The sequence below is a fragment of the Cydia fagiglandana genome, chromosome Z (genome assembly GCF_963556715.1).
Source record: "Cydia fagiglandana chromosome Z, ilCydFagi1.1, whole genome shotgun sequence".
NCBI lineage: Eukaryota > Metazoa > Arthropoda > Insecta > Lepidoptera > Tortricidae > Cydia > Cydia fagiglandana.
The window spans coordinates 35,474,630-35,499,511 of record NC_085959.1 but is presented as its reverse complement, the minus strand read 5'-3'; the positions used below and the strand labels follow the sequence as shown (position 1 = coordinate 35,499,511).

At 37.3% G+C, this 24,882-nt stretch overlaps 1 protein-coding gene across 1 annotated transcript in view; it reads right to left on the bottom strand.

Moving 5' to 3' along the window:
• The window catches only part of LOC134678548 (ATP-dependent helicase brm), a 41,131-nt gene that overhangs the window by 5,340 nt on the left and 10,909 nt on the right, over positions 1 to 24,882 (bottom strand). The window contains exons 11-22 of the mRNA XM_063537135.1: positions 24,613 to 24,733; positions 23,518 to 23,653; positions 16,443 to 16,524; positions 15,869 to 16,026; positions 13,850 to 14,027; positions 13,154 to 13,396; positions 12,598 to 12,764; positions 11,978 to 12,166; positions 11,425 to 11,583; positions 10,508 to 10,679; positions 9,702 to 9,811; positions 119 to 239 (exon numbers count right to left, since the gene is read on the bottom strand). Of these exons, the coding sequence (XP_063393205.1) occupies positions 119 to 239; positions 9,702 to 9,811; positions 10,508 to 10,679; positions 11,425 to 11,583; positions 11,978 to 12,166; positions 12,598 to 12,764; positions 13,154 to 13,396; positions 13,850 to 14,027; positions 15,869 to 16,026; positions 16,443 to 16,524; positions 23,518 to 23,653; positions 24,613 to 24,733 (1,836 nt within the window). The remainder of the gene's footprint in view (positions 1 to 118; positions 240 to 9,701; positions 9,812 to 10,507; positions 10,680 to 11,424; positions 11,584 to 11,977; positions 12,167 to 12,597; positions 12,765 to 13,153; positions 13,397 to 13,849; positions 14,028 to 15,868; positions 16,027 to 16,442; positions 16,525 to 23,517; positions 23,654 to 24,612; positions 24,734 to 24,882) is intronic.

The following is a 24,882-nucleotide window of genomic DNA, read 5'->3' as shown; positions in this document are numbered from 1 at the left end:
AAAGCGCGAGTGAGAAAACTTCAGCGACTGACGGCGTAGGTATCCTTGGAACAAATAACCTGGTTTTGAAGGGAAAAAATATCTTTGGTAATTTGGTAGGTGTGTAAATGTAGGTTACCTCCTCATCGTCGCCGTCCTGGTGCAGAATGCTCTGCAGGAACTGCTGGCGCTCGGAGCCCGTCGACTTCTGATCGAACATACCGGCCTGGATGACCTTCTCGTCCATGTTCAACTTGTACCTGGATTAATAATATAGTATAAGCTCAATGTGCTGACTGTGGGTAACTCGAGTTTATTATCATCCGCGATTCATTTGTTCATAGAATATTGACTATTATTTGTGTACGGAATTCGTGCCACGAGAGGAGATCAGCGGTTTGGTCGCCCAAGAATATGATGGAACGATATGTACGTACGTGGCCCTGGCCTCTGTCCAGCACTGTTAAAGCTATATAGTAGGGTCAGTAAGGTCATTTAGCATGCACTTTAGTCTCAGGCGATGCCGCTTGGCACGATAGTTCCTTAGGTCAAACAAAGTTGATCTGACCCGGTAGACAGGAGATCGTACCATGCAGACCCCCCAAAAAGGGGGGGTGAAAGGGTCGGCTCCCCAGGTCCAATCTATGCTATATTCCTTCCTAGTCTTAGCAACTAGGTCAAGTTATATATCATTTTCGTATAAATTAGGGACGAGGAATTCATTTTTGAAAGAATTATTATGCCTTTTCATACAAAAAAAAATGATTTTCGTATAAAACATGAAAATGTTATGTAATTTTTTGTGACAATTTTGGATGGTACCATCACAGTGTGATGATTTGCACTAAATAAAAAATTGGACGATGTAGCCCATGTATTCTTTATTCTGGAAAATATCACTTTAAAGTAGGCATTCATACATTTTTTTGTAGAAAAAAAATAATTTATAGCGCGTGGCGGTAACAATTTCCATATAAATGGAACTATGCCCAAAGTCAAAGATTAAAAATGTTTACTAAAACACTGAATTTGACATTTTAAAAGTTTATATATAATGTTTTAATAATTTTTCCATGCGTTTTTGCCCTTTTTTGGTACCAATTTGTTGTTTTTATTTTTCTTCCATACAAACTTTCTCCCCCCGATTTCCCCCCTTAAGGGTAGATATTTTTAAATTTGTTTTTATAACTAACTTATACCTTTTGTAATTAATCGATGTTCAAACTTTCAGGTTAAAATGTTCAGTAGTTTGGGATCTACATGTGTTTGAGCTAAAGACATTTTATTTCATAATATCCCATACTCGTACATTATAATATCTAACAAAACTCTGCTTACTTCCAGACATCATACAATCTAAACCCCTGAAGATATAAAGCTGAAATTTTCAACATCAATTAAATGCAACAGGTTTAAGTTTAAGGTGAGGTATGCCCGGGGAAAATTTTCAGATTCTGTCAAATTACCCCATTTCACACACAAGCAAACGTCACTCACACTACCTCACTTTACCGGGACAGGTCAGTGACCCATCCTGTTTTTTTTAAGATGCAAAAGAGAGTATTTTGAGTTTCGTCTTAACCACTAGCCTCCTTTGAGGAAGAGAAACTCTAAAAAAGTTCCATTGAAAGAAGGAAGACAAAACAATATATTTTATCTTGCTCTCCTTGTCTGTTCATGTCACATGTGACGTACTTAAATGTAAATTAACTAAATAATCGAATTCATTAGATACTCGAACTAAATAAACCGAATAAATACAGAAGTCGTCAAATGAAAAAAATTATTTAGGTACTACTCTAATTAATAGGGCTTTCGATAAGGCACAAATCAATTCAATGACAATTTCATTAAAATCATATGTGTATTCCGATGATGTTATTATTATATAACTTACCTTAGCTTAGCTTCAATTTGTATATATTTAGTTATACTACCTAGCTACAAAAGCAAAATTTGCATGCTTCTTCAAGTGAAATATAGGGGAGAGCGGGGACAAAGGTAACTGCGGGTGGAAAGTAACTATTGCTCTGTAGGTTTATCTAATAGACAAAATACCACTCCGCTGCTATTAAGTGATAGACAGTGGTGCCCCCTTCACTCAGTCAGCGCATTCAGTCGAAACGAGCGCCACGTGCTATTAGGTTGTGTGAGAGGACGCAACGTGACGCAAAATTTTTCGAATCAAAAGTACGTTTTTTGACTTTTAGTTATTTGATGTTTATGTTGTATTAAAATTCATACATTTTCTGAATATTTGCATATCCCCTAGAGTGGCATTGTCTGGCTAGGTCTCTATGGTGGTGGGGAGCCGGGAGATGGACAGATATAACATGCCGTTGAATGGCGGCGCCTCAGATTTAACGGTGGCTTGAGGTTGAGTGGTGCGGCCATTTTAGAAAAATATACGTCAAGTGGCGGCGCCTCCATGGGTGGTCATCGCGAATTTGGCGTGTGCTAGAAATATGACCATTTCTCAAAAATATGTATGATTGAATTGAATTCAGCATAAAATAGCTTATTTGATTGTATAGGTACCAATGAATTTCATTATATTTATATGAATTATGCTGGACTTGATCAAATCTCATATTACCAATTATTTTTTCTTTCGTGTATAAAAATATGTATAATTAGGAAAAAAAAAACAATTGATTGAAAAAAAGCAGTCTTTATGACAAAACATTACATTTAACACGATTCACACAGTTTATTTCACTTTTTATCACTGCGTATTCCATTTGTGTACCTTTGTAAGGACAATGTTGTTAGCAAATAAATTTCTGGTTTCTGAATGTTCGCGGCTCGACGGTCGTTGCTTACGAGGTCTGGTGAGGCATGAACATCACGCCATTTCTAAAAAACATTATTTTACGCGGGAATTCAACCTTTAAGGAATACCATCCTTGTTTAATGAAGAATGCATCTTGCAAAAGTGAGCAAGCAAGGCATAGTTTTAATGGTTTTATTTTAGGCGCAAAATACGGCGTCGCACAGAGGCCGGGAGACGGTCTCTGCCACACACGGGCTTGTTGTGACGGAACCGTCTCCCGGTTCACCGCTAATTGGGGAGTGTCTGGCTCCCGGCCTCTGCCACGCAGGGGCATGTTTTAAAAATGGCCGCGCCATTTTTCCTACCGTTCAACCGGAGGCCCTGCCACCCGAAGGGATATTGATTAGATTGATTGCAATTTATTTTTCTCGCACACGTTGCGTTTCAAATTCAAAGATATCTTTCATGTTTTCAGAAAAATGCGGTCGGGTACAAAAGTAACAAAGCCATACAAAAGTAACATTTACATCCCATACAATATACCTATTGGATCTATGCCATATTAGTAAACGATGTATGCCATATTTGTAAGTGAAAAAACTCTGACCCCTGAATTATCTGATGAGATAACATGTTTATCTCATCACTTGAAATAAAAACAATTTCTAACGAGGAATTAATATTGATTTGTTTTCTTAAAATACTAATGTTTATGTAGTTGAAATGCAAATATTAAAGTGTGTTATCAATAATAATTTACATGATTAGTAGGTACTTTTAGGGTTCCGTAACTCAAAAAGAAAAAACGGAACCCTTATAGGATCACTCGTGCGTAGGGGTCACAAAACCGTGCGTATTTTATAAAACCGGTTTTTCGGTTTTTGTGAGATTGCAAAACCGGGTTTTCGGTTTTTTCGGTGATTTCGATCTTACGTATAATTTGTAAAATAAGCAATTATTTTTAGGTTCAATGTTTTGATATTACGTCTTCCACGACATTTCTATTTACTTTACCAAGACCATATCAATAAATCAATCCAAATCCATCAATAAAGTTTTTAACTAAGCAGTAATTCTAAACCGGTTTGCCTAAGCAACCTATTATATGACAACGGTGTTGACATAGTCCTCCTTCTGGAAATACACCGCTGATGATGCCCAACTCGCTAAACGAGATAAAATACCGGGATTTGATTTGGTAGCGGCATTATAATACCATAAACAATTAATATAGAACTTCGACATGCGGCCGGTCTTCTCTTACTGCCCTGGTCAACGTGATTTCAAATAACATCGATGGCAACAATATCGCCACCACGATTATTCAAATCGGCGGAACGCGGATATGCAGCATATATAATCCTCCACGTAGCTGCTGGCATACTCCACGCCTTCCTTACTTGGAACACCCATCCCTTTACATTTGAGACTTGAATAGCCACCATACCGGCTGGGAATAAAGGAAATCTGACGCCAACGAGAAGGCGATCATGGACTGGGCAGATAGGAACAAAACAACACTGTTTTAGTCGTTTCTCACAAAGGCAAAGGAACGTTCAAATCAGCTCGATGGAGAAGTGAACCCGGACCTAGTCTTCACAACAAGAGCAATAGACGGTACCCCAGTGGCCGCCGAGCTGTACGTGCTAGCGGATTTTCCACACTCTCAACACAGCCTAGTATTAGTTGTCATAGGTCTGAAAAGGTCTGAGTCGTATCCTGCCTAACACCACATCGCGGAAGTTTGCTTATGCTGATGATGCCCTTGTGACACAAAAAGACAGCTTGAAAATTGAACTAAATATCCTGGAAAAGGACCTGGATCTATTAGATGACTATTTCTCTCAGTGGCGTTTGTGCCCCTGCCCTTCCAAGACCGAGGTGTTCTGCGTTCACCAGTGCAACAAACTAGCCAACACGGAGCTGATATTAAAATTCAGAGGCAATCTTCTCCGACACAACTTCCTTCCTAAATATCTCCGAAGCATCCTGGATTGAAGCCTTAACTTCAAGGACCATCAAAGCAGTCTATCTGCAAAACTGGGCAAATAGATATAACGTTGGAGACTAAAAAGCTGTTCATTTATACAATTAGTGCGTATAGTGTATTGTTTTTTTAATTTGCTCTTCAAAATAATGAAACTATGTTTACAAAAGTGTAAAATCGAAAAACTCGAAAAAGCCGGTTTTATTAAAGTAAAAACCCGGTTTTGACAATTGGCTGTAAACCCGGTTTTTCCGGTTTTTTCGATTTCGGTGAAACCGGGTTTGTGACGCCTACTCGTGCGTCTGTCTATACGTCTGTCACAGCCAATTTTCTCCAAAACTATTGGACAAATTAAGTTGAAATTTGGTACACATATGGAAGTCTGCTACCCAAAGACGGACATGTAACATAAACAAATAAATTTTAAGTATAGGGGGCTATTTTAAGGGGAATATGAGAAAATTATAAAACCAAGTTTTGCAAACCATATCGTGTTACATATTAAAAGGGCTTATTTTGAGGATCTCAAATATATTTTTTTTATAATTTTATATAAAACAGTTAAGAAATTATTTAAGAAAATAGGCAAAAAATGACCGCCCCCCCCCCCTTATCTCCGATAATATAGGGTCTAAAATTTTGAAAAAAAAATACACAACCTTCTACCTCTAGATGACAGGAAAACCTATTAGAAATCTAGAGTCAAGCGTGAGTCGGACTTAAGAAAGAAAACGCGGTTGGGCTGTTTTAAGGACACAGCCGTAATGGTTTACGTGAAACGTGGTGCGGACAGCTAGTGCGAAGGTTGATGGCCAAGCTCTGCGTTGGGCCAAAGGCCTGACGCATCCGAGAGAGGTGCACCTCCACGCAAGGTCGAAGCATGACCTTTAGGAGGTTAGAGCTCAAACAGAACAAATAACTGGTTTAAGTACGAGTAGCTAAGTGAGAAGGCTGAACTGCCGTATATCGCGACCATCGAATTTCGCAAATTGCGGGGATTTTTCTATTACACCAATGAAACCGTAGGTAATTAGAGTGACAGAGAAATGCCAGCAATTTGCGAACTTCGAGCTTCGATTTCCGCGGTTATAGCCCTGTTATCTTGAATTAACAGAGATACACCTAACAATGAAAAAAAAAATGTAGGCACTATGCTTAACATAATACTTGAACAAAAAAAAAATGGGTAACTAACTATCCTAAGATAGCCAGCTGTGTGTGGACAAATTGAATAAACAGTTGAATGTACTTAAGAACTTCGCTTTGCTCGCTCGTTCAAAAATGTGTGCAGTACGGAACCCTTGGGACTTGAGTTCGACTCGCACTTGACCGGTTTTTATTTTGATTTGATATGTCATATTATATTAAATTACAGCCCACTGTGTCTTGTTACTTTTGACCCACAACGTGTTACTTTCTGCACGCCAACGGGGTGATTAGTAACAAAAGACGATTTTTTTAAAACAAAATACACAATTATAATGTTAGTCAAGACGTTAATGTACAGAACATGCACTGACGTTATATATGACTACATTAAACTCATCAAAATAATAAGGGTTAACCAGAAACTAAGGTCAAAGTACAAAGTGTTACGTTTCTCCCCGCTCTACCCTACGCATCCAAAATTACTGTCCACCTATGTTCATCACTATATGTATTTTTTGCAAATAAATATATGGTTATCTTTATCAATAAATTAAGTCCTGGCAGGGTGGAACTTTCATTTTGGCGGATTCTTTCTCTCTGTATCTGACTGTACCTATAGCTATTACGGCAATTTTTTGGTAAACTTACGGTTATATGTTCAGACTCTGAATCTCTATAGTCATTTAAGACGAAAATATTTAAGATATATGGACATACCTCTGGTCCTTGAACTACGTCCAAAGAGAGGTATGGGAATGGGAACTGAGAATGACATCTCGCTTTGTGTGGTAGGGCACAGCACAGCGGATGTCATTCCAGATCTAGAGCAGAGCTCAACCTTACAGAAATCTGCAGCCAAATAACACTAGCACTAGACCCTACTCATAGTGTCCTTCCTGCCGGTGAGTATGGTTGCCAGTTATCAACGAGGGGTGCGGAGTGTTAGACTCGGCAACGCGCATGGAGTTGCAGGCGTCCAAAGGCTACGAAGATTGCTTATCATCAGACGGGCCGGGCCGTATGCTTGTTTTTTAGCGACGAGGTATAAAAAATAAAATTAAATATGCACAGAATATCATTGAATTAAAAACTTTGTTTTATTTTATAGTAAATTAGTATAACACTCGATACACAGGCAATCACAATCCAGGCCGCAGCGATTTTGGGCTGTAAGCCTCGTAGGCCAGTATAGTTCGTTTTTTTTAGCATTAGAAAGAACTCCACAGAAGTAAGCGTGCAGTTTTTATCAGGCTCTTTAATTGTTAATAATTATTGAATTATCTAATGTAGCATGGTCAATAAATATAATTTACTTCAAATTGTTACCGCTAAAAGTGCCGGATTTGGAACCACAAGCTTACTTCTGCGAAGTTCTTTCTAATGCTAAAAAAAACGAACTATAGGTATATCTCGGCCTCACAAGCCGCAAAAACTCGCTAGGACTGAGTCTAGACCATAGCCGTTTATTTATTCTTGATTTCATGAAGGTTTGCAGAACAGTACGTAACCGCATTATACATCTATCTTAGACGGACCTCACAGCAACAAAACAGGTTTACCACTGCACGATTTTCAAGTAGTACACGAAATATTTACATAATGTTCCGTATTAATAGGTAATATTTGAAGATCAAAAGTTCTCTAACATAAATACAAGATCACAACATTGTCATAACAGTTCATTGACGTTGACGTACAAAAGTACGTCAAATAGGTATGCAATATTAATACCAGCATAATGAAAATTAATTCCAATCAGTAAGTATAAGTCTTCAAACTTTTTTCATTCTAAGCCGGGTTTCAAGGAGCAAATTACTTAAATGATATTGGAATCGTATTGTTTTAAGATAGTTTACTGCCTTTTTCAACCATTATGCCCCAACAAATCAAATCTAAGATGAGACTCGAGCTCCATGTGATGATAATTATTTACCCTGTTTTTTTAAATACTATTTGTCTACTGGTATACTTTTTCGTATATGTATATGACTTAATGTCGAAATAAATGCGAAAACCAACTGTCATTTTAATTAAATTCGCGATACGTGTGCTTTGATCCGAGCCCAGCGGGCATCTGATCAAAGAAGTTGCGTGCACGGAACCGCTGATATCATATTTTCGAACTTATTTAGTGAATGTGAAATTAAAAAAAAAAGTAATCCTGGTAGTCGTTCAAGCATACAATTGCGCGTACATAGAAGCAGTTTTCATATTTCTATCTTTTGTGCACAAATTGTTACGAATCTTTAAAGTCCGTTTTAGACCTATGTTCGTGATCGTTTTCTATCGAGCAAAAGTCAAAAACTTAGGATTCTAATCACTCCACTCACTAGAAAAAGCCCTCAAGTTTGCTAATTGAATGTATGGCAGCCGTATTGTGATCCAAAAAAGAGCTACGGCTTTTAAAAAACTCCGTTTTCTGAACTCACTGCACCTTAAGATAAAATAAAATTTTATAAAATCAACGCTTAAGGGGGGCAAGTAGGGGGGAGAAAGTTTGTATGGATGAAAAATATAAACAACAAATTTGTACCAACAAAGGGCAAAAACGCATGGAAAAATGATTAAAACATTATATATAAACTTTTAAAATGTCAAATTCAGTGTTTTAGTAAACATTTTTAATCTTTGATTTTGGGCATAGATCCATTTGTATGGAAATCGTTACCGCCACGCGCTATAATTTATTTTTTAATACAGTTGCTCAAAAAGTGCTACTTTACGTAACTGTTTAGCGTGCGGAAAGTTGGTTATCTCGAACTAGTGCTTTTTACTTTTCCATTTTTTTTAAATTTATACTTGTTCCAATTCACGACTACTTATTGATGAGTGTTAATATTAGTTTCCTTTAAACGTCGTAATCAGCATAAAAACCTACCGTTAATGTAAGAATACGAAAAATATTACATATTTCATATTTAATTACTTACCTCTTCATCATTATAACACGTTTATTTTTTAATATAGAATATTGAAAATTCCGTTCTTAATAAGTTGACTGAATGGAACGGAATAGCTGCCAAACGCCCATAGATATAATATACTTAAAGACGACGTCTAACCGAGCTGTCACTGTTACCACTTTTGTTTAGTGTACGATTAACAATGTTTTTCTTATTTTTTCGCAACTGTATTAAAAAACGTCGTTCGATACACGTGCGGATATGTCATTCTTCACTCGTCCCGAGTCTTGCCACTCGCCTGCGGCTCGTGGCAAGATATCTCGGTACTCGTGAAGTAATGACATACCTTCCGCACTAGCATTGAAATGTACTATTTTTATTACATAAAAATGTATGAATACCTACTTTAAAGTGATATTTTCCAAAATAAAGAATACATGGGCTACATCGTCTAATTTTTTATCTAGTGCAAATCGCCACACTGTGATTGTAACATCCAAAATTCTCACAAATAATTACATAACTTTTTCATGTTTTGTACAAAAAATTTTTTTTTTGTATGGAAAGGCATAATAATTATTTCAAAAATGAATTCCTCGTCCCTAATTTATACGAAAATGATATATAACTTGCCCTAGTTGCTAAGACTAGGAAGGAATATAGCATAAATTGGACCTGGGAGCCGACCCTTTCACCCCCCCCCCTTTTTGGGGGGTCTGCATGGTACGGTCTCCTGGCTACCGGGCCAGATCAACTTTGTTTGACCTAAGGAACAATCGTGCCAAGCGGCATCGCCTGAGACTAAAGTGCATGCACTTCCATACATTTGTGTTCCTTACTAACCCTACTATATAAATCTAAGCCCAGCCTAAAATCATTTAAATACACATGAAAGTAATTAGCAACCAACCTTGCAGCAGCTAGGATTCTCTCCTCGACCGAGTTGACGGTCATGAGCCGCAGCACTCGCACCTCGTTTCGCTGCCCGATACGATGAGCACGATCCTGGGCTTGTAAGTCCTGACAAGCAATAAAACCCTTATTAATTTCCGTCATCTCAGATATTGCTCTAGAAATCGTAATGTACTATGGTTAGTATTCTTTACAAATTACGTGACTGAAGTTCGACTTAAAATTTGCCTTCAGGTGTGCTTACTCAATCTACTTCATTTTCACACACAAGGCTATCCGGGTTATTTCCACTAGTTACCAGCAAGTTGTTACCAGTGGTAACTACTAGGATTTTTCCCCCTCTTTTCAATACTGGTGGAAAATAAAATTCCCAGTAGTTACCACAAAATTGTTTTAATGTTCAATACTAATAAAAACAGTAAGGCGAATGCCTCTCAAAGGAATTTGCCCGTTTTATGCGAGCCTTGCTTGAGTTGCGCTAATGAGATGCGCAATTTGAAGAAATCATATACTTTTAAACATATAGCTTGCTTAGCTATTTTTTCAGTGTACTTGTATAGTTCGTTTTTTTAGCATTAGAAATAAGGTAAACAATCTTGATGTGTCTTTTTATTGAAAAACACGTTTTACAAATAAGTCACGGCAAATATGTAACAATTATGAATCTAATACGATCATTTCTATTCTTCTGCTTTCATAAGTAATAGTTACTCATTTTGAAAAAGCGTTTTTCAATTAAAAGGTATGTCAAGATCGCCTACCTTCTTTCTAATGCTAAAAAAACTATAGTACATCACAGTTTACCTGATGCGGATTCCAATCGCTGTCGAATATGATGACGGTGTCCGCGCTCTGCAGGTTGAGGCCGAGCCCGCCCGCGCGCGTCGACAGCAGGAAGATGAAGTACTCAGAGTCCACGTCGTTGAACTTCTTCAGCAGGTCGCCGCGGTCCTCCGCCTTCGTCATACCATCCAACCTACACACAAAGCCTTCGTCATACCATCCAACCTACACACAAATACGGTATTCTCCTACTAGTCAAATCAGGTTCTTTTCTTTTTTAGAACTGTCAAAACGATTTGCTAAGGTTAGACGCAATACACATTGAACAAATAAATTGGATAGGTGGAAAACCACCCTAATAAGTGACGTCACTGTCAACTCACCTACTTCCGATTTATTAAATATATGTATATTGTTTATTTGTTTTTGCTGACTACTATCTAAAGTTGTAAGAAGTTTCGAAACGAGTTCCATATATAGACTGATTTGACATGCGACAGATAGGCGGCAAGGCGTAGGTACGATTATTACCTATATATTATACAAATTCACGCACACAATGCCGTCCCAATCACCTTTGAAATTATAATATCAGTGGTACAAAGGAACGGGGTTTATTTTTAGCATTAAATAAGAATTGCAAATGGCTTTTCAGTAGTCATATTTCTCAGCAAACGATTAAGATCTCTATTTTCTATCCTGTTCTAACCTAACAAATAATATGAAACACAATTACGCGAAGTATTGATCTGTACGCCTGTCTCACGTATCCTTTGACTATTAACTCCACCGTCGCAACATCGCGTCCTAAGAAAAATTTCCTCGGCTTCCTATTTATAGAAAATATATGACAATTTAAAAACTGTTACTTTGAAATCCCTTACATTTCGAAATGCTTCCAGCATTAAGGGGTTAAATAGTATGGTGTAAGCACTAACCGTAAGTACTGGAAGGCTCTCCACGAGAGGTAGTCCTCGATGATAGTCATGCACTGGGTCATCTGACAGAACACCAGCACCCGGTGCCCGGTCTGTTTCAGCTTCGGCAGGATGCGGTCCAGCAGCTCGAACTTGCCCGACACTCGGTATAGATCAGGCCTGGGGGGCGAACATTGATATTATAAGTCTCACCGAAAATAATTATATTTTGTCTAATGGATTTCGAAAATACGAATAATTTTCACCATTTTCAGAGACTTACCGAATAACATCCTTTTGTAATAAAAAAACTTTTGTCTTCGTCTTTCGATTGCCTAAGATGGCATATTACAGCTTCAGCTTCAAAGTACGAGCTAAGTCACAGACGGACAACCAGACATTCCATGGCGGAACTATAACGTCAAGGTTTCTTATCAACTACGCAAGTCTACAGCCGGCAATTAATTTCTCTCTATTAGCCAAAATCTCTATCATTGCTATAAAAAAATAAGGGAATGCTTCTTCAAGCGGTGCTATAAAACAATTCTTTTATTGTTTCGTCATTATTTCTTACCCAGACACAACACCGCCGCCGGTACCGATGTGGTCGCAGAACTTCTCCTCGATGTGCTGGAACATGAAGGGGTGGTTGCAGAGCTTGCGCAGCTGCACGATCGTGTTCATCAGCGCCTTGGCGCCACCCTTGCCCTTGTTGCCCTTCTCCGAGCCGTCCGTGAGCAGCACTCCCTTCGACTGCATGTGTCTGGTGGGAAATTATCAATCATTATACGCAGGCTATTATTATATTAGTCAGCCACTACTACACCGTGGAGTTACACCACATCACAACACATTATATTGCCCAACGAGCAAGTCTACATTGAGAATGCATCTATTTGAATTTTGAAAGCCCTCCTTGTATAAGGCTAGGTCTACGTTTTTGGTCGTATGATTTAAGATTTTTTCATGTTTCTGTTTATTTTCCTTTTAAAGGTCATTCTCAGATAATACGCATAGATAGTAGTAGTTTAGCACACGAATCACATGATCAATGTATATTTTTTATACATTGCATACTAGATCACCGAAATAAAGTCACTACGCATTGGTCAACTTTTTACCAGCAGACCTATTACTGCAGTAATATTTACGAATAACCAGTTAACAGTATCGACAATGGTACAGGATACGTACTTGTACAAGACCCGCTGTAGGCCGCTCATATCGCACTTGATGATGTATTCCACCTTGTCGGGCAGCTGGCTCTCCACCTCCTTCTTCAGCCTTCGCAGCAAGAAGGGACGCAGCACCTTGTGCAGACGACGGATGATCAGGATCGTTTCTTCCTCGTTCAGTTCCACCTGTTATACAATACACAACTGGCGTTACCAACAACCCGTATATATAAAGACCATTTCGTGCGGTTATTGATTACCAATTACAAATAATAATAATAAATCTTGCTACGATATTTTAACTTCTTCTAATGTAGCGCTCAGTGAGTTTCCTTACCTATCTAAAACTTTAAAATCTTAGGTCAAATTTATAGTGATTTTACATATTTTGAATGCCGCAGCGACATCAACGTCGATGACTTATTTTTTTAATGGCACCAATAACAACAGTATTACACGGGATATTTATCGTCCGAAAGCGTAGCCAGAAGAGGAAACCTTGTTGTTTAGTACAAACGTCCCAGACCTAAAACGATGCGTATAAGCTCCACAGTATATGTATAAGTATATCATACCTTCTCTCCGGTAGTTGCGAAGGGCGCATTGAACCACTGTTCGAAGGTCGAGCAGCTCTTGAAGATGGAGGGCAGCAGGAAGTTGAGCAGCGCCCACAGCTCGGGCAGCTTGTTCTGCAGCGGCGTGCCCGTGAGCAGCAGCCGGTGCGGCGCGATGTAGTGCGTGTTCAGCACCTGCGTCAGCTTGCAGTGGTGGTTCTTCATGCGGTGGCCCTCGTCGATTATCATGTACTTCCATTGGAGCTGGGGGACGGGCGGAAAATATAGCATACCATTGGAATTAACAAAAAACTACCACATAGTTCATTGAGAACTCGCATATTTCAATATTTTCAATACAATGAGCAGTGTGTTGCTACAAGAACATGTCAGGTGCCGTAGCAAAGAGGATAAGGACAAACGTCAATCAAAAGTAGAAATGTATTCGGATGACAGATCCGAACGTTTTCTTCCAACGATTGTCACTTAGCCCCACAAGAATTGAATTAATTCTTATATTTATATTACTCAAAACACAAGTAAGCAAACATCAACTTTTATAATCAATTTCTTCTAGTAATAATCAGGAAAATAATCAAGCACAGGTTATATTGGCGCCCGACTTTTAATATTTAAGTTCAGTAGATTTCTGAAGTTGCATATGATTCAATAGAACATGTTAGTACCGAATTTTCCTGACAAACTAACTATTCTCACCTTGGAGAGCCAGCCCTTGTCCTTGATGACGTACTCGTAGGTGGTGAGCAGCACGTTGAACTTGGTGGAGCGCATCTGGTTCTGCACGAGCCGCCGCGACTGCGGCGAGCCCTTGTACGACACCACCACCACGGTTGGCGCCCACTTCTCGAACTCGAGCACCCAGTTCGATAGAGTACTGGGAATATGGTTTGTAAATTTAATTTTACTTGTACAGCAGCTGAATAAAGTATTATTATTTTTATATTTAGTCATAGCAAAGCTGTAGAAATACATATAACGAGTACGATCGATTCACCAAAACTCAGCCAAAACAGATATGAATATAATGAACTACTCCTACGCATATGTCTGATACTTATTCGATTTATTTACTCGTTTTGGTGTTAAACTCGTTAAATATCTATAGCTGAATAGATATTTAAACATTCTTTCGCGACTACTAGTTTTTTTAATTGTTATTAATCAGAATAAGTACTATCATAACAAATTCTTCACATAAATAAGCAATTTACAAACACATCGAGACTCCGAGAAGTGAATAAATTAAAAATAGCTATGCAGCATAGCTAATAATAAAAAAACTATGTTGAATATATTTTTATAAGGCTACAAATATAATGACCACCAAAAAATATTTTGGTACCCTAAATAAAAAAATCATGCTTACCAAAAAAAATTACTGAACACCAAAAAAATAAGGCCTAAAATTACAAAAGTACCACCGCTTTAATTACGACTGCACTTCAAATTGTATTCGAATACCAAATATATTGAATGATTACCAAAAATCATTAATGATCACCAAATCTTGAAGACCAAATTAATGCGATATTTTCACCTAATAAACCACTATGATTACCAAAAAATGCATACTATATTACCAAATAAAGTAAAATGATGCCAAAATTACTAGCCCCTTCCGCACAACCCCCCGTACCCCGTACTGCATACCTACCTAACCTAACCTACTTTTCTAGTAGCAAAGTAGGTTAGGTTAGGTTTGAACTGCTATCAGCTAAGTGGGCTAGGTTAGCACTGCGACCCTTACAGAAACGAAATGCTACTAGAAAAGTGGGTTAGGTTAGGTTTGAACTGCGACCCTTACAGAGAAGAAATGCTACTAGACAAGTGGGTTAGGTTAGGTTTGAACTGCGACCCTTACAGAAACGAAATGCTACTAGAAAAGTGGGTTAGGTTAGGTTTGAACTGTGACCCTTACACAAACGAAATGCTACTAGAAAAGTGGGTTAGGTTAGGTTTGAACTGCGACCCATACAGAAACGAAATTCTACTTGAAAAGTGGGTTAGGTTAGGTTTGAACTGTGACCCATACAGAAACAATTGTGGTTACAATTTTGGTGGTGATTTACAATTTTTGGGCTTACAATGATTATTTTGGAGTCATTTGCTTTAATAGGATTGCAAGATTTAAAAATTTGGTTATAATTTTACATTAAAATGGAGTTCTAATTTTGGTGGTCATTTACTATTTTTGGGTTTACAATGATTATTTTGGTGTCATTTTATTTAATAGGATAGCAAGATGAAAAAAATTGGTTATCAATTGACATTAAAATGGTGTTTAAAATTTGGTAATCATTTACAATTTTTGGGTTAATAATGATTAGTTTGGCGTCATTTCCTTTAATAGGATAGTAAAATGTAATAAAATTGGTAATCAGTTCACATTAAAATGGAGTTACAATTTTGGTGATCATTTATTATTTTAGGGTGGTAAAGTAGATTTTTTTGGTATTAAATTTTATTAAATCTGGTGATCAATTAAATAGCAGCCTTTTTATAAACATGGACGTGACATTTTTGGTATGAGTTAAGGGTAATTTTCTTGCCGGATATTTGCAATCTTTTACTTCTTAAAAGCTCCACGATTATAGCCTCAGTAAAATGTACCTCAATCGCTAACTTTCGTATTGACCACAGAAAAGACGGCAGCTATCCCGACCGTTTTTGACCCATTCAATCTGCAAGGCCCATACAAGTTATGTCACGTCTTACCTGAGCGGTACAATGATGAGGAAGGGCCCATTGACTTTCTTCTTCTCCATCAAGTAGGTGACCAGCGCGATGGTCTGGATGGTCTTACCGAGACCCATCTCGTCGGCGAGGATGCCGTTCAGGTTGTTGTTGAACAGTGACACCAGCCACTCCAAACCCTAAACAACCAATTAAATTACTTATACGGGCTCATTTAGACGATGCGAGAACTCGCATGCGAGTTTCATTACATTGCGGGTTTTGATTGGTCGGTTGATATGGACTCAAGCAATTATAGCTATGTAACCAAAATGGCATGCAAGTTCGCGCGTCGTCTAAATCAGCCCTAAATCTATTTTTGAATTGGTCAACATGGTTTTTACTATTTGGTTCACATGAAACTTTTTGGCGATATTTTGAAAATGATTTTGTTGCTATACACGACTTCAAAATTCGCATCGCCACTAATATTTTCATGATAGTCTCTCCTAGTGTCATTGTCGTGGCAGAAAGGGTGGATCAAAAAATATGTGATGATTTGTCAGTAACTACTCAACTAGTCTAGAGTGGTAGGAAACAATATGTGTAATCTTACCTTGATTTGATACTCCTTCAGATTGCCGTTGACGAGGATACTGGCTTGCTCCGTGACAGACTCGTGGACCGTGTGAGCGATGCTGTTCGACAAAACGTAATCGTTTTAAATCGATATACTTTCACACATAGTAAAATTAGAATAAAATACGACCCCAAACTAGCATTCTAGTTAGTCAGCGCCATGGAAAATGGCGTCACTGCGCAGTTGCGCCAACGTTGCATCGAGCAGCAGCCTTAAGGTTGACTATAATAGACGCCAAACGATCGTTCCGATAGGGTAATAAACCGAGCTGTCAACAAGGATGCGGCTAAAGTCGATATTGCTTATCGATGAATTACGCTTGCTCGATGTAACAGTATTATACATCTGCATTTATTATAGTACCAAAGCTTCATTAATATTTTAGAACCATCTGGGCCCAGTTTTATAAAGTTACAAGTTACAAGTTTACAGGCGTTCACTGGCAACACTTCCTCCGTTTTTTACAATTTGCGTTTTATAAAAGTACCGTGTTACAATTTTACAGGTTACAGGTACAAGTGCCTGTAGCTCAACCATAGACGAAAATATGGGAGATTAATAGTTTTAAACTCATAATCGAACAAGCGTTTTATAAAAATATTGTAAATTACAAGTGTAGATTGGTAAACTTGTAACAAAAACTGACATACGTCTTGAGTCCTGTAACAGCACAACAGCAGCTACTTGTAGTGTGTCTGATTCGCTCTTTTGCTCGTAATTCTTAAGTTTAATTAAAGTTATTCGTTTTCTGAGAGATTTTAAACTGTACTCTTTATTGTTAGGCACTAACGCCAAAGATTGCGCCACACACAGGCGAAAAATCAATAAAAGTCGGACAAAACCAAAAAACTTCTAAGTAGCCCCAACAGGCAAAAACCAATCTTAGCGGGTAGTCCAATAAACAGTGCACGCTACTCGCATAATCATTTTCATGTTAGAGTCATCTACGCGACACGTTCTCATTCCAAAGTTCGACTTGTTCAAAGGCGAATATTTTACTGCTCTGCGAGTGTTACTTATGTGCTTACTTATTTATCGTTTGCTTTCAGAAAGTTGTGATTTAATGATGGATACCCTTCTAGGAGGTAATAACCTAATTACTAATAGTTACTTTTGATAGCTATGCTTGCTTGTTTATTATAAAAAAAAATAAGTGTAATGTCTTGTATTTTTTGCATATTGTTCAACTTCACCAAGGAGAAAAGTACAACTTCCTGATAGATCCGGTTTTGATATTATCAATTTTAGAAACTACAGAACTTGGGTTTTAACATACAACCATTATTTTATGCGACCTTACGCGACGTTTTAACAAAATTTTCATTTTAATCGATGACTAGTGTAATCAAGCATGAGCGCTTAGTCACATTTTTTTTAGGCAAATGGCTATGGAAAAAACTTTTAGTGTCTTCCGATCCTTATATAACAGGACTAAGAAAATTGGGTAGTAAAAAGTCGCTTCCCATATGCCAAAATGTTTTAAATCTTTTAGAAGAACCAGATATTATGATCAAAATTTAATAAATGTCATAATATAATTGTAATTTTGTTTTTATTAGTTGGCAAACGTGCATTAATACGATTTCTATAATAATCCTGAATGTTTAGGTTTTGTCCGACTTTTATTGATTTTTCGCCTGTGTGCGCCAGGGCATGCATACTTTTCCATGCACTGACCTTATCAGTTTTTGTTAATGTATCTGAAATATATAGCAAATAGGACATGAAGTGACAATATGTTTGATATTGATTTTATTGATGATTCGTTTTATTTTATCTACTAGGAAACGGAAAGGGATTGGTGCCGATATTTGTCGTTGATTTATTAGCATTCGTCTCTTTATTTAAGTATAGTGCATTCACATTATGGTAAAGTGTACTATTCATAATTTTCGATACACAGCGTACTTATCTTTGAGCCACTACCGAAACGATACATTGTAATGTGAAACAGTACTTATTTACTTATTAGGTAAATATTTCATTAAATCTAACTTAATCTGAATCTGAAAACGGCCCGAAAAGTATATCCTTGGCATCAAACACCGCTCTCAACCACTCGATTTCTCCTTCATTTCTGGCCATTTTTCCAATACTTAACAGCAAACAATAACACAGCATTTAGTAGAGCACAGAGTATCTATGAATACTATGACAGACATTTTTTTTAAATAGTGATGTCCTTCGCACCTGTAAATTTCACATGTAATCGAGATTGACCGTGGTGCTTTACAACTGTAATTATCTATGTGTATTTATAAAACACCTGTAGCCGTACACAGTGCATTACAGGTGCCTGTAGCCTGTACTCTTGTAACCTGTAACTTTATAAAACTGGGCCCTGGTAATAAATTTACAAGATGACAGTGATACCGACAGTTCCGACGACGAAAACTATGTAAATTAAGTTTATTGTTTAAGTTTTTATTCATTGATATTTATTATGTTATTTCTTTTTTACGGTATTTATTACAAAGTTATAAATTATTAGCATATTTTTTGAATACAATGAGTTAAAAACTAACATAACCAATTATTATTATAAATACCACCATCGGTAATCTGCGAAGGTATCCCTACAAGCAGGTAGTAAAAGGGGCGGGGCCGGCCTAATGATTTATGGCCTCATCGGAACGATCCTTTGGCGTCTACTATTTTTTTTTTATAATCTAAGACGCTCTTAAGGGTCGATTGCGTCAAACCGTCTGTCACCGTTAAAAGCCTTAACTATTTTTTTCTTGTATGGAAAATTTCATAGTTGACTGTTGAGTAACAATGATCAGTCTGCCAATTGTGGTTAGTGCAAATAATCATAACGTGACTACTTTAAAAAAAACTCATACCTTCTTCTGTCTATCAAAAGAAAAATGTGGTGACTATGTACGGAATGCATACAGAGTTACTGCGTTTTAATTTTGAGTACAGTGCGAGATACGATTTTTTTTCAAAGTAGTGACGATATTTTATTTTATTATTCAAATAAGTTACACAGCATGACAGTATACACCAAGTCACTGCGAAACTACAAGTAAATTTAAATATGTATAAACAATATAACAAAAACATTGCGATACAAACATACTACTACGAGTACATATATGTTTTACAATTGGGTAGGTAAAGTTTTTTGAAGATAGGCAAATTATATTTTTTCCCGATAGTATTCATTATAGCGATCACGGAAATGCAGCTCTTTTATTTTTATATTATTTTATTGATTAAATATAATTTTTTAAATGATCGATATGACGTTTGTGAAGTGAAATGGCAGATTCGAGTAATTAATTCCTTTGCCGTAGTAAATGGGACGAGATAGAAAAAAAATCGATGTCAACTGTCAGTGTCATTCTTGGAAAATAACTTGCAAATAATTTGAAAATAATGGTCGGACGAAACATTTGTGTTTTCTTGTAATTGGATGTCGGTGTGATTTCTAGAATAAGTATTTTTAACGTCCCTAGCACGCTCAACACGGATATTTTGATAATGATAACGATTGCTTTCGACTACTTGGCACTGCTTCTTGGAGAACATTTTCATTAACGCCTTCACCACGACTCTTGGACTGCTACACGAGTCATTTTGGATCTCAGTATCAACACCATAGATGGAGACGATCCCGGAAACGTTCGAATGGAAATAGAATATTACAGAGATGAACTCAAAAGTGCGTCGTACCGTCTTGTAGGAAGTACAGACGTTACTTTCCAAATTCAGCGTATTTGAGCACACCAAAGTCTTTAACAGCGATTCGGTGCCAAACTTTGAAGATATATTGGCCAAAATGGTAACTTATACGTTTGTGAGGACTATATAAACGTGATTGTTGTATTATACATACATGATGATTAAGATTGTAATAGTCTTATAACTAGGTCGTTATTGGCTATTATATATGGGCTCGGCAAGGTGTTCACAATATCTGAACACGCACGCCCTGATAATAGAGGCGTGTTCAGATATTTATGAGCACCCTAGCTGCACCAATATATCTGATGGCGACTGTACTTTAGAAAACTTATAATATAAATCCAAAATAATATAATATAAATCCAGTAAATTCCGTTTCGTTTTATTTTATAAATCCACAAATTATTATCCTTAAGCATTAACATTACAACAGTATATAGGATCACGCTGTGTGGCGTGCCCTTGAAGAGAGTTGAAAGGTTCAAATATGGTCAATATGGATAAGTATGTCTGTAGGGTAAATGTGCTTCACGTTGGGGCCTGTTTACATATTGATTAGTGTTGATTGCGGGTTTAATACATTTGCCACTATACACAAGTAGCAAGTGTATCAACTCGCAAAAATACTACATTTTTGCTTCCATTGAGGTATACATAGTAAGCACTATTCTCAAATTATGTGAGGAAATAAAACAAATTCAATTTAGTAAAGCGTATTTAATAGGGGTAAAGTGACGCGAATACAATTAAAAAAACAACGCATATTCCTAAGAATATGCGTTGTTTTTTTAGCCATCAAGCCATCTACATTTAATATAAACTAATTTATATTAAATGTAGATGGCTTTTTAGTTTTCACTTGGTCACAGAAATACGCTAAAAACCATTTTCAGAGTAGGTGTTTCTTGCGTTTTGGCTGTCCTTCTTGTGTCCTTCCACAGCATGAGCATGTCGTAAGTCCTGTTGTATTTGTCCCTGGACTTAGCAGGAAGCTAGTTATTCATTATTAAGTTTGTTTCTGCTTTCAAATGAGGCGGTGTGCCGTCTATTCCAGGTCGTTTTCGTCACTTGAACTCATTTTGTTTATTACGAGTATTAAAATAACAAGCGGTAACTTATTGAGTATTGCACAACGAATAAACTTTGCCGCCTTTTATTTGCATATTTTTTAAAATTATATTACCATAGATACTAAGCATACGGTACGCGCATGCGTCAATCCGGGCGCACCGCGCAGCGCCCTTTCGCGGTGCTAAAGCGGTATCCAGACGGGACTGATAAAATCGGTCGATTTGATCAGAAATGAAATTGGCGTCAATCTCCAATTTTAGATTTATGGTGATATTAGAGACATTTAAATTGAAAAAATGCCCCATAACGAAAATACTAGGCTCACAAATTGGTGTTCTTGTGTCCGCACCTCATTTTATCGGTCATTATCGGCGGTTGAATTCGGCGAGCCAAATTGGCGTTTGCGTCCGCACGTCCCGATTCGATCGGGCAATTTAATCAGATTGGCGAAAAATTGACAAATCTGGATACGCCTTAAGCAACATCGAGTTCACGATAATTTGACATATAATAATAATAGATTTTTAGCATAAGTTGCATTTCATAAAACTTAACCCAAATCATTTGTACATTTTCAAGTCAAAGATAAAGACATGTTGGTTTTAAAATTTTAATAAGTATAGACCATAACATTGTCATGATCTTGTAACATTGTTAAAATAAGAGAGTCTCCCATTTTCATTTTATTGCATTTTTTATAAAATGTCTTTAGATTCTCGGGATATCTTGGTCCTAATTCAATTGCTCTTTTTTATGGAAATAATTATATCCTTCAGATTCACAGGATGCTCGAGGCTTAGCCGAATAACACTGCAAGGAAGTATGTCATGGCTCAATGGTTCTAATTAGCCATCAGTATAATACCGCCAATGAATGTTTACATCCACCTGAAAATAAGAACAACATTCATAAAATGAGGATAACCACACAAAACTAACAGATGGTTGAAATTGTTAGAAAAAATTAGACCGATTTCTTGTTTACGAACCTAACAGCTCATGGCAATTTAATAATAAAAATCAAAACACAAGTGAAGATAGTTTTATGTACCTATGTATTTCACGGATACGTACTCCTGTACGGCCATTGCTCCTCTAATTCAACGGCATTGTGCTTATCACTGTTATGATAATAATTTCAAATTTGTAGAATCTGCTCGCAATCTCGTATGAACTCGCTTATTTTTCTTGCAAAACTCTGTCCAAGGGTCAGCGCAGGGGCCGTCGTGTAGGGGTGGGGAAGAAAACGTTGTCCAATAATTATGCAGTGCCAAGTTATCGAAAGTAAATTCAATCTTTGTCCAAATACGCGCAGATGTCGTGGGGAATCAGAAGTCCGTGGGTCGTGCTGAGGTCGTCGAAAATCTCAATGATAACATTAATAGCAATTCGCAAGGTAACATGAGGCTTGTCCGTTATTTTTCGGGAATGAGAGCTAAGTGACACTGACAGTTGACATCGTTTTTTTTTCTATCTCGTACCATTTACGACGCGCAAAGGAATTATTGGGATCTGCCATTCCACCTCACAAACGTCATATCGATCATTTAAAAAATTATATTTAATCAATAAAATGAAATAAAAATAAAAGAGCTGCATTTCCGTGATTGCTGTAATGAATACTATCGGAAAAAAATATAATTTGCCTATCTTCAAAAAACTTTACCTACCCAATTATAGTACCTACTTTTCAAACTGTCGTTATAGTTTATTTGACAGTTGTGCATTGCGCGTGTAAACCACGCGTGACGTCGCTTGTATTTCCCCCGTACCAACTGCCAACTTCGCATATACACGGTGTAACATGAGGAAACCGAATAATTTTAACCACGCATTTCTGAGGTCAACAGAAGGAAAAAATGTAATATGAGTTTAGGTCAATTTCGCCAAAAAATAATTTTTTTTTGTTTTCTTTTTTCAATTTTTTGAATGTATCTGTACATAAAAAATAAACGTTATATAAACTTGGTACTTAAAATTGATTTTTACATTTTTTTTTTCGTAAAACCTTTTTGCAAAGTGTTACTTGTCACTTTTTGACATCTATCAATAAGGATATTTAGACTACGTCCCATAGCAGCAACATTACCATCAAAAAGGCATTTTACATTATGTAACAATAAAAACTTGTTTATTTTTAAATTAATATTATCTCTGAAACTAGGCGTTTTTAAAAAAAAAAGTTTATAGGACATTTTTGTCTCTAAATATGATCAGGAATACGCTGTTAAAATTATTCGGTTTACTCATGTTACACCGTGTAGACAATACTAGAAATGTAACCAACTCACCTGTAATAGGTCTGTTCCTCCGTCTTGTACTCGTCGTCCTCGACCTTGGCCTTCTTGATCATTTCGCGCGCCTTCTCCTCATCTGTCTTCTCCTTGTCGCTCTTTTCGTGGTGCTTATCCTTTCGTTCGCGTTTCTCTGTTTACCCGACACAAAAAATATTTATTATTCTGTCAAGGAGAAAGTAGATTTAGAGTAAAAGGCAAATTTCTCCAGGATGGTGCATATTTTCCAAGATGGCTGCGATTCCACGAGGTCCCCAAGACACAATCACAATCGTCTGTCAAGACACATCTTTGAAATTAAAATAAGAGCTCTTTTATTTTAAAAACTTTTTTATTAGTTTAAAATCTCTTTTATTACTACATAATTACTTTAATGAAAATAGTTGCAAATAGCGGTACAGTGTTATGGGTGCAAGTGACAGAGTGAATTTTCGTGAGTTGAAAATCCAAGTTTTACCCTACGTCAGTGTAAATGCACCATCCACCATATAGGTATTAACGAACGACACAGGTGCTCAAAACACGTTAATGCACCATTGAAGCAGCAAAATGTATGACATAAACGCAGGCATAACTGCGTCAAGTTTCGGTGTGATCGAGCTTTTAATCCTCAAACACCTTCTTCTTCAAGTGTTACTCTCGCCTCCAAATGTGCCAAGGCCCATTTACATGGACCGAGAACTGGCATGCGATTGGGGTATTTGATTGGTCGGTTGAATTGGATGTAACCAATAGTCCTCAATGTAACTAAAATCGCATACGAGTACGCGCGCCGTCTAAATTGTCAGCTCTTATTGCTATACTAGAGATTTATCATCATTCTCTTGCCCTTGTCTCATTCACTTGGGGTCGGCGCAGCATGTCTTTCTCTTCCACACCTCTCTGTCGCCCGTCTTTTCATCATTCACTTGAGTCCGTTTCATATCATCCCTCACACAGTCCATCCACCTTTTCCTCGGTTTTCCTTTCCTCGTACTTCCCTCCACATTCATTCGTAATACCTTTCTCGTCACATGACTTTCACCCTCCGCATCACATGCTATACTAGAGATTAATTACTACTAGTAAAACACACTTATAACGATCACGTACCGTCATCGTCTTGGCTGTCATCGCCCGAGTCATCTGAGTCGGAGAGCACCTCCCAGCCGGGGTGCGCCTCCATCCAGTCCTTCAGCTGCGACAACAGCGGCGCCTCCTCGCCTTTCAGTACCTAGTGTCATTTTATTTATGATTATATCGTAACTGAACTATCGTAAAATAAGGACTAGATATTGAATTTCTCCTTTTAGGAATTCCTATTCGACGTCCAATATCGAATAATACCTCATTGCTGCTAACCTCATGATTAATTTGGGCTAA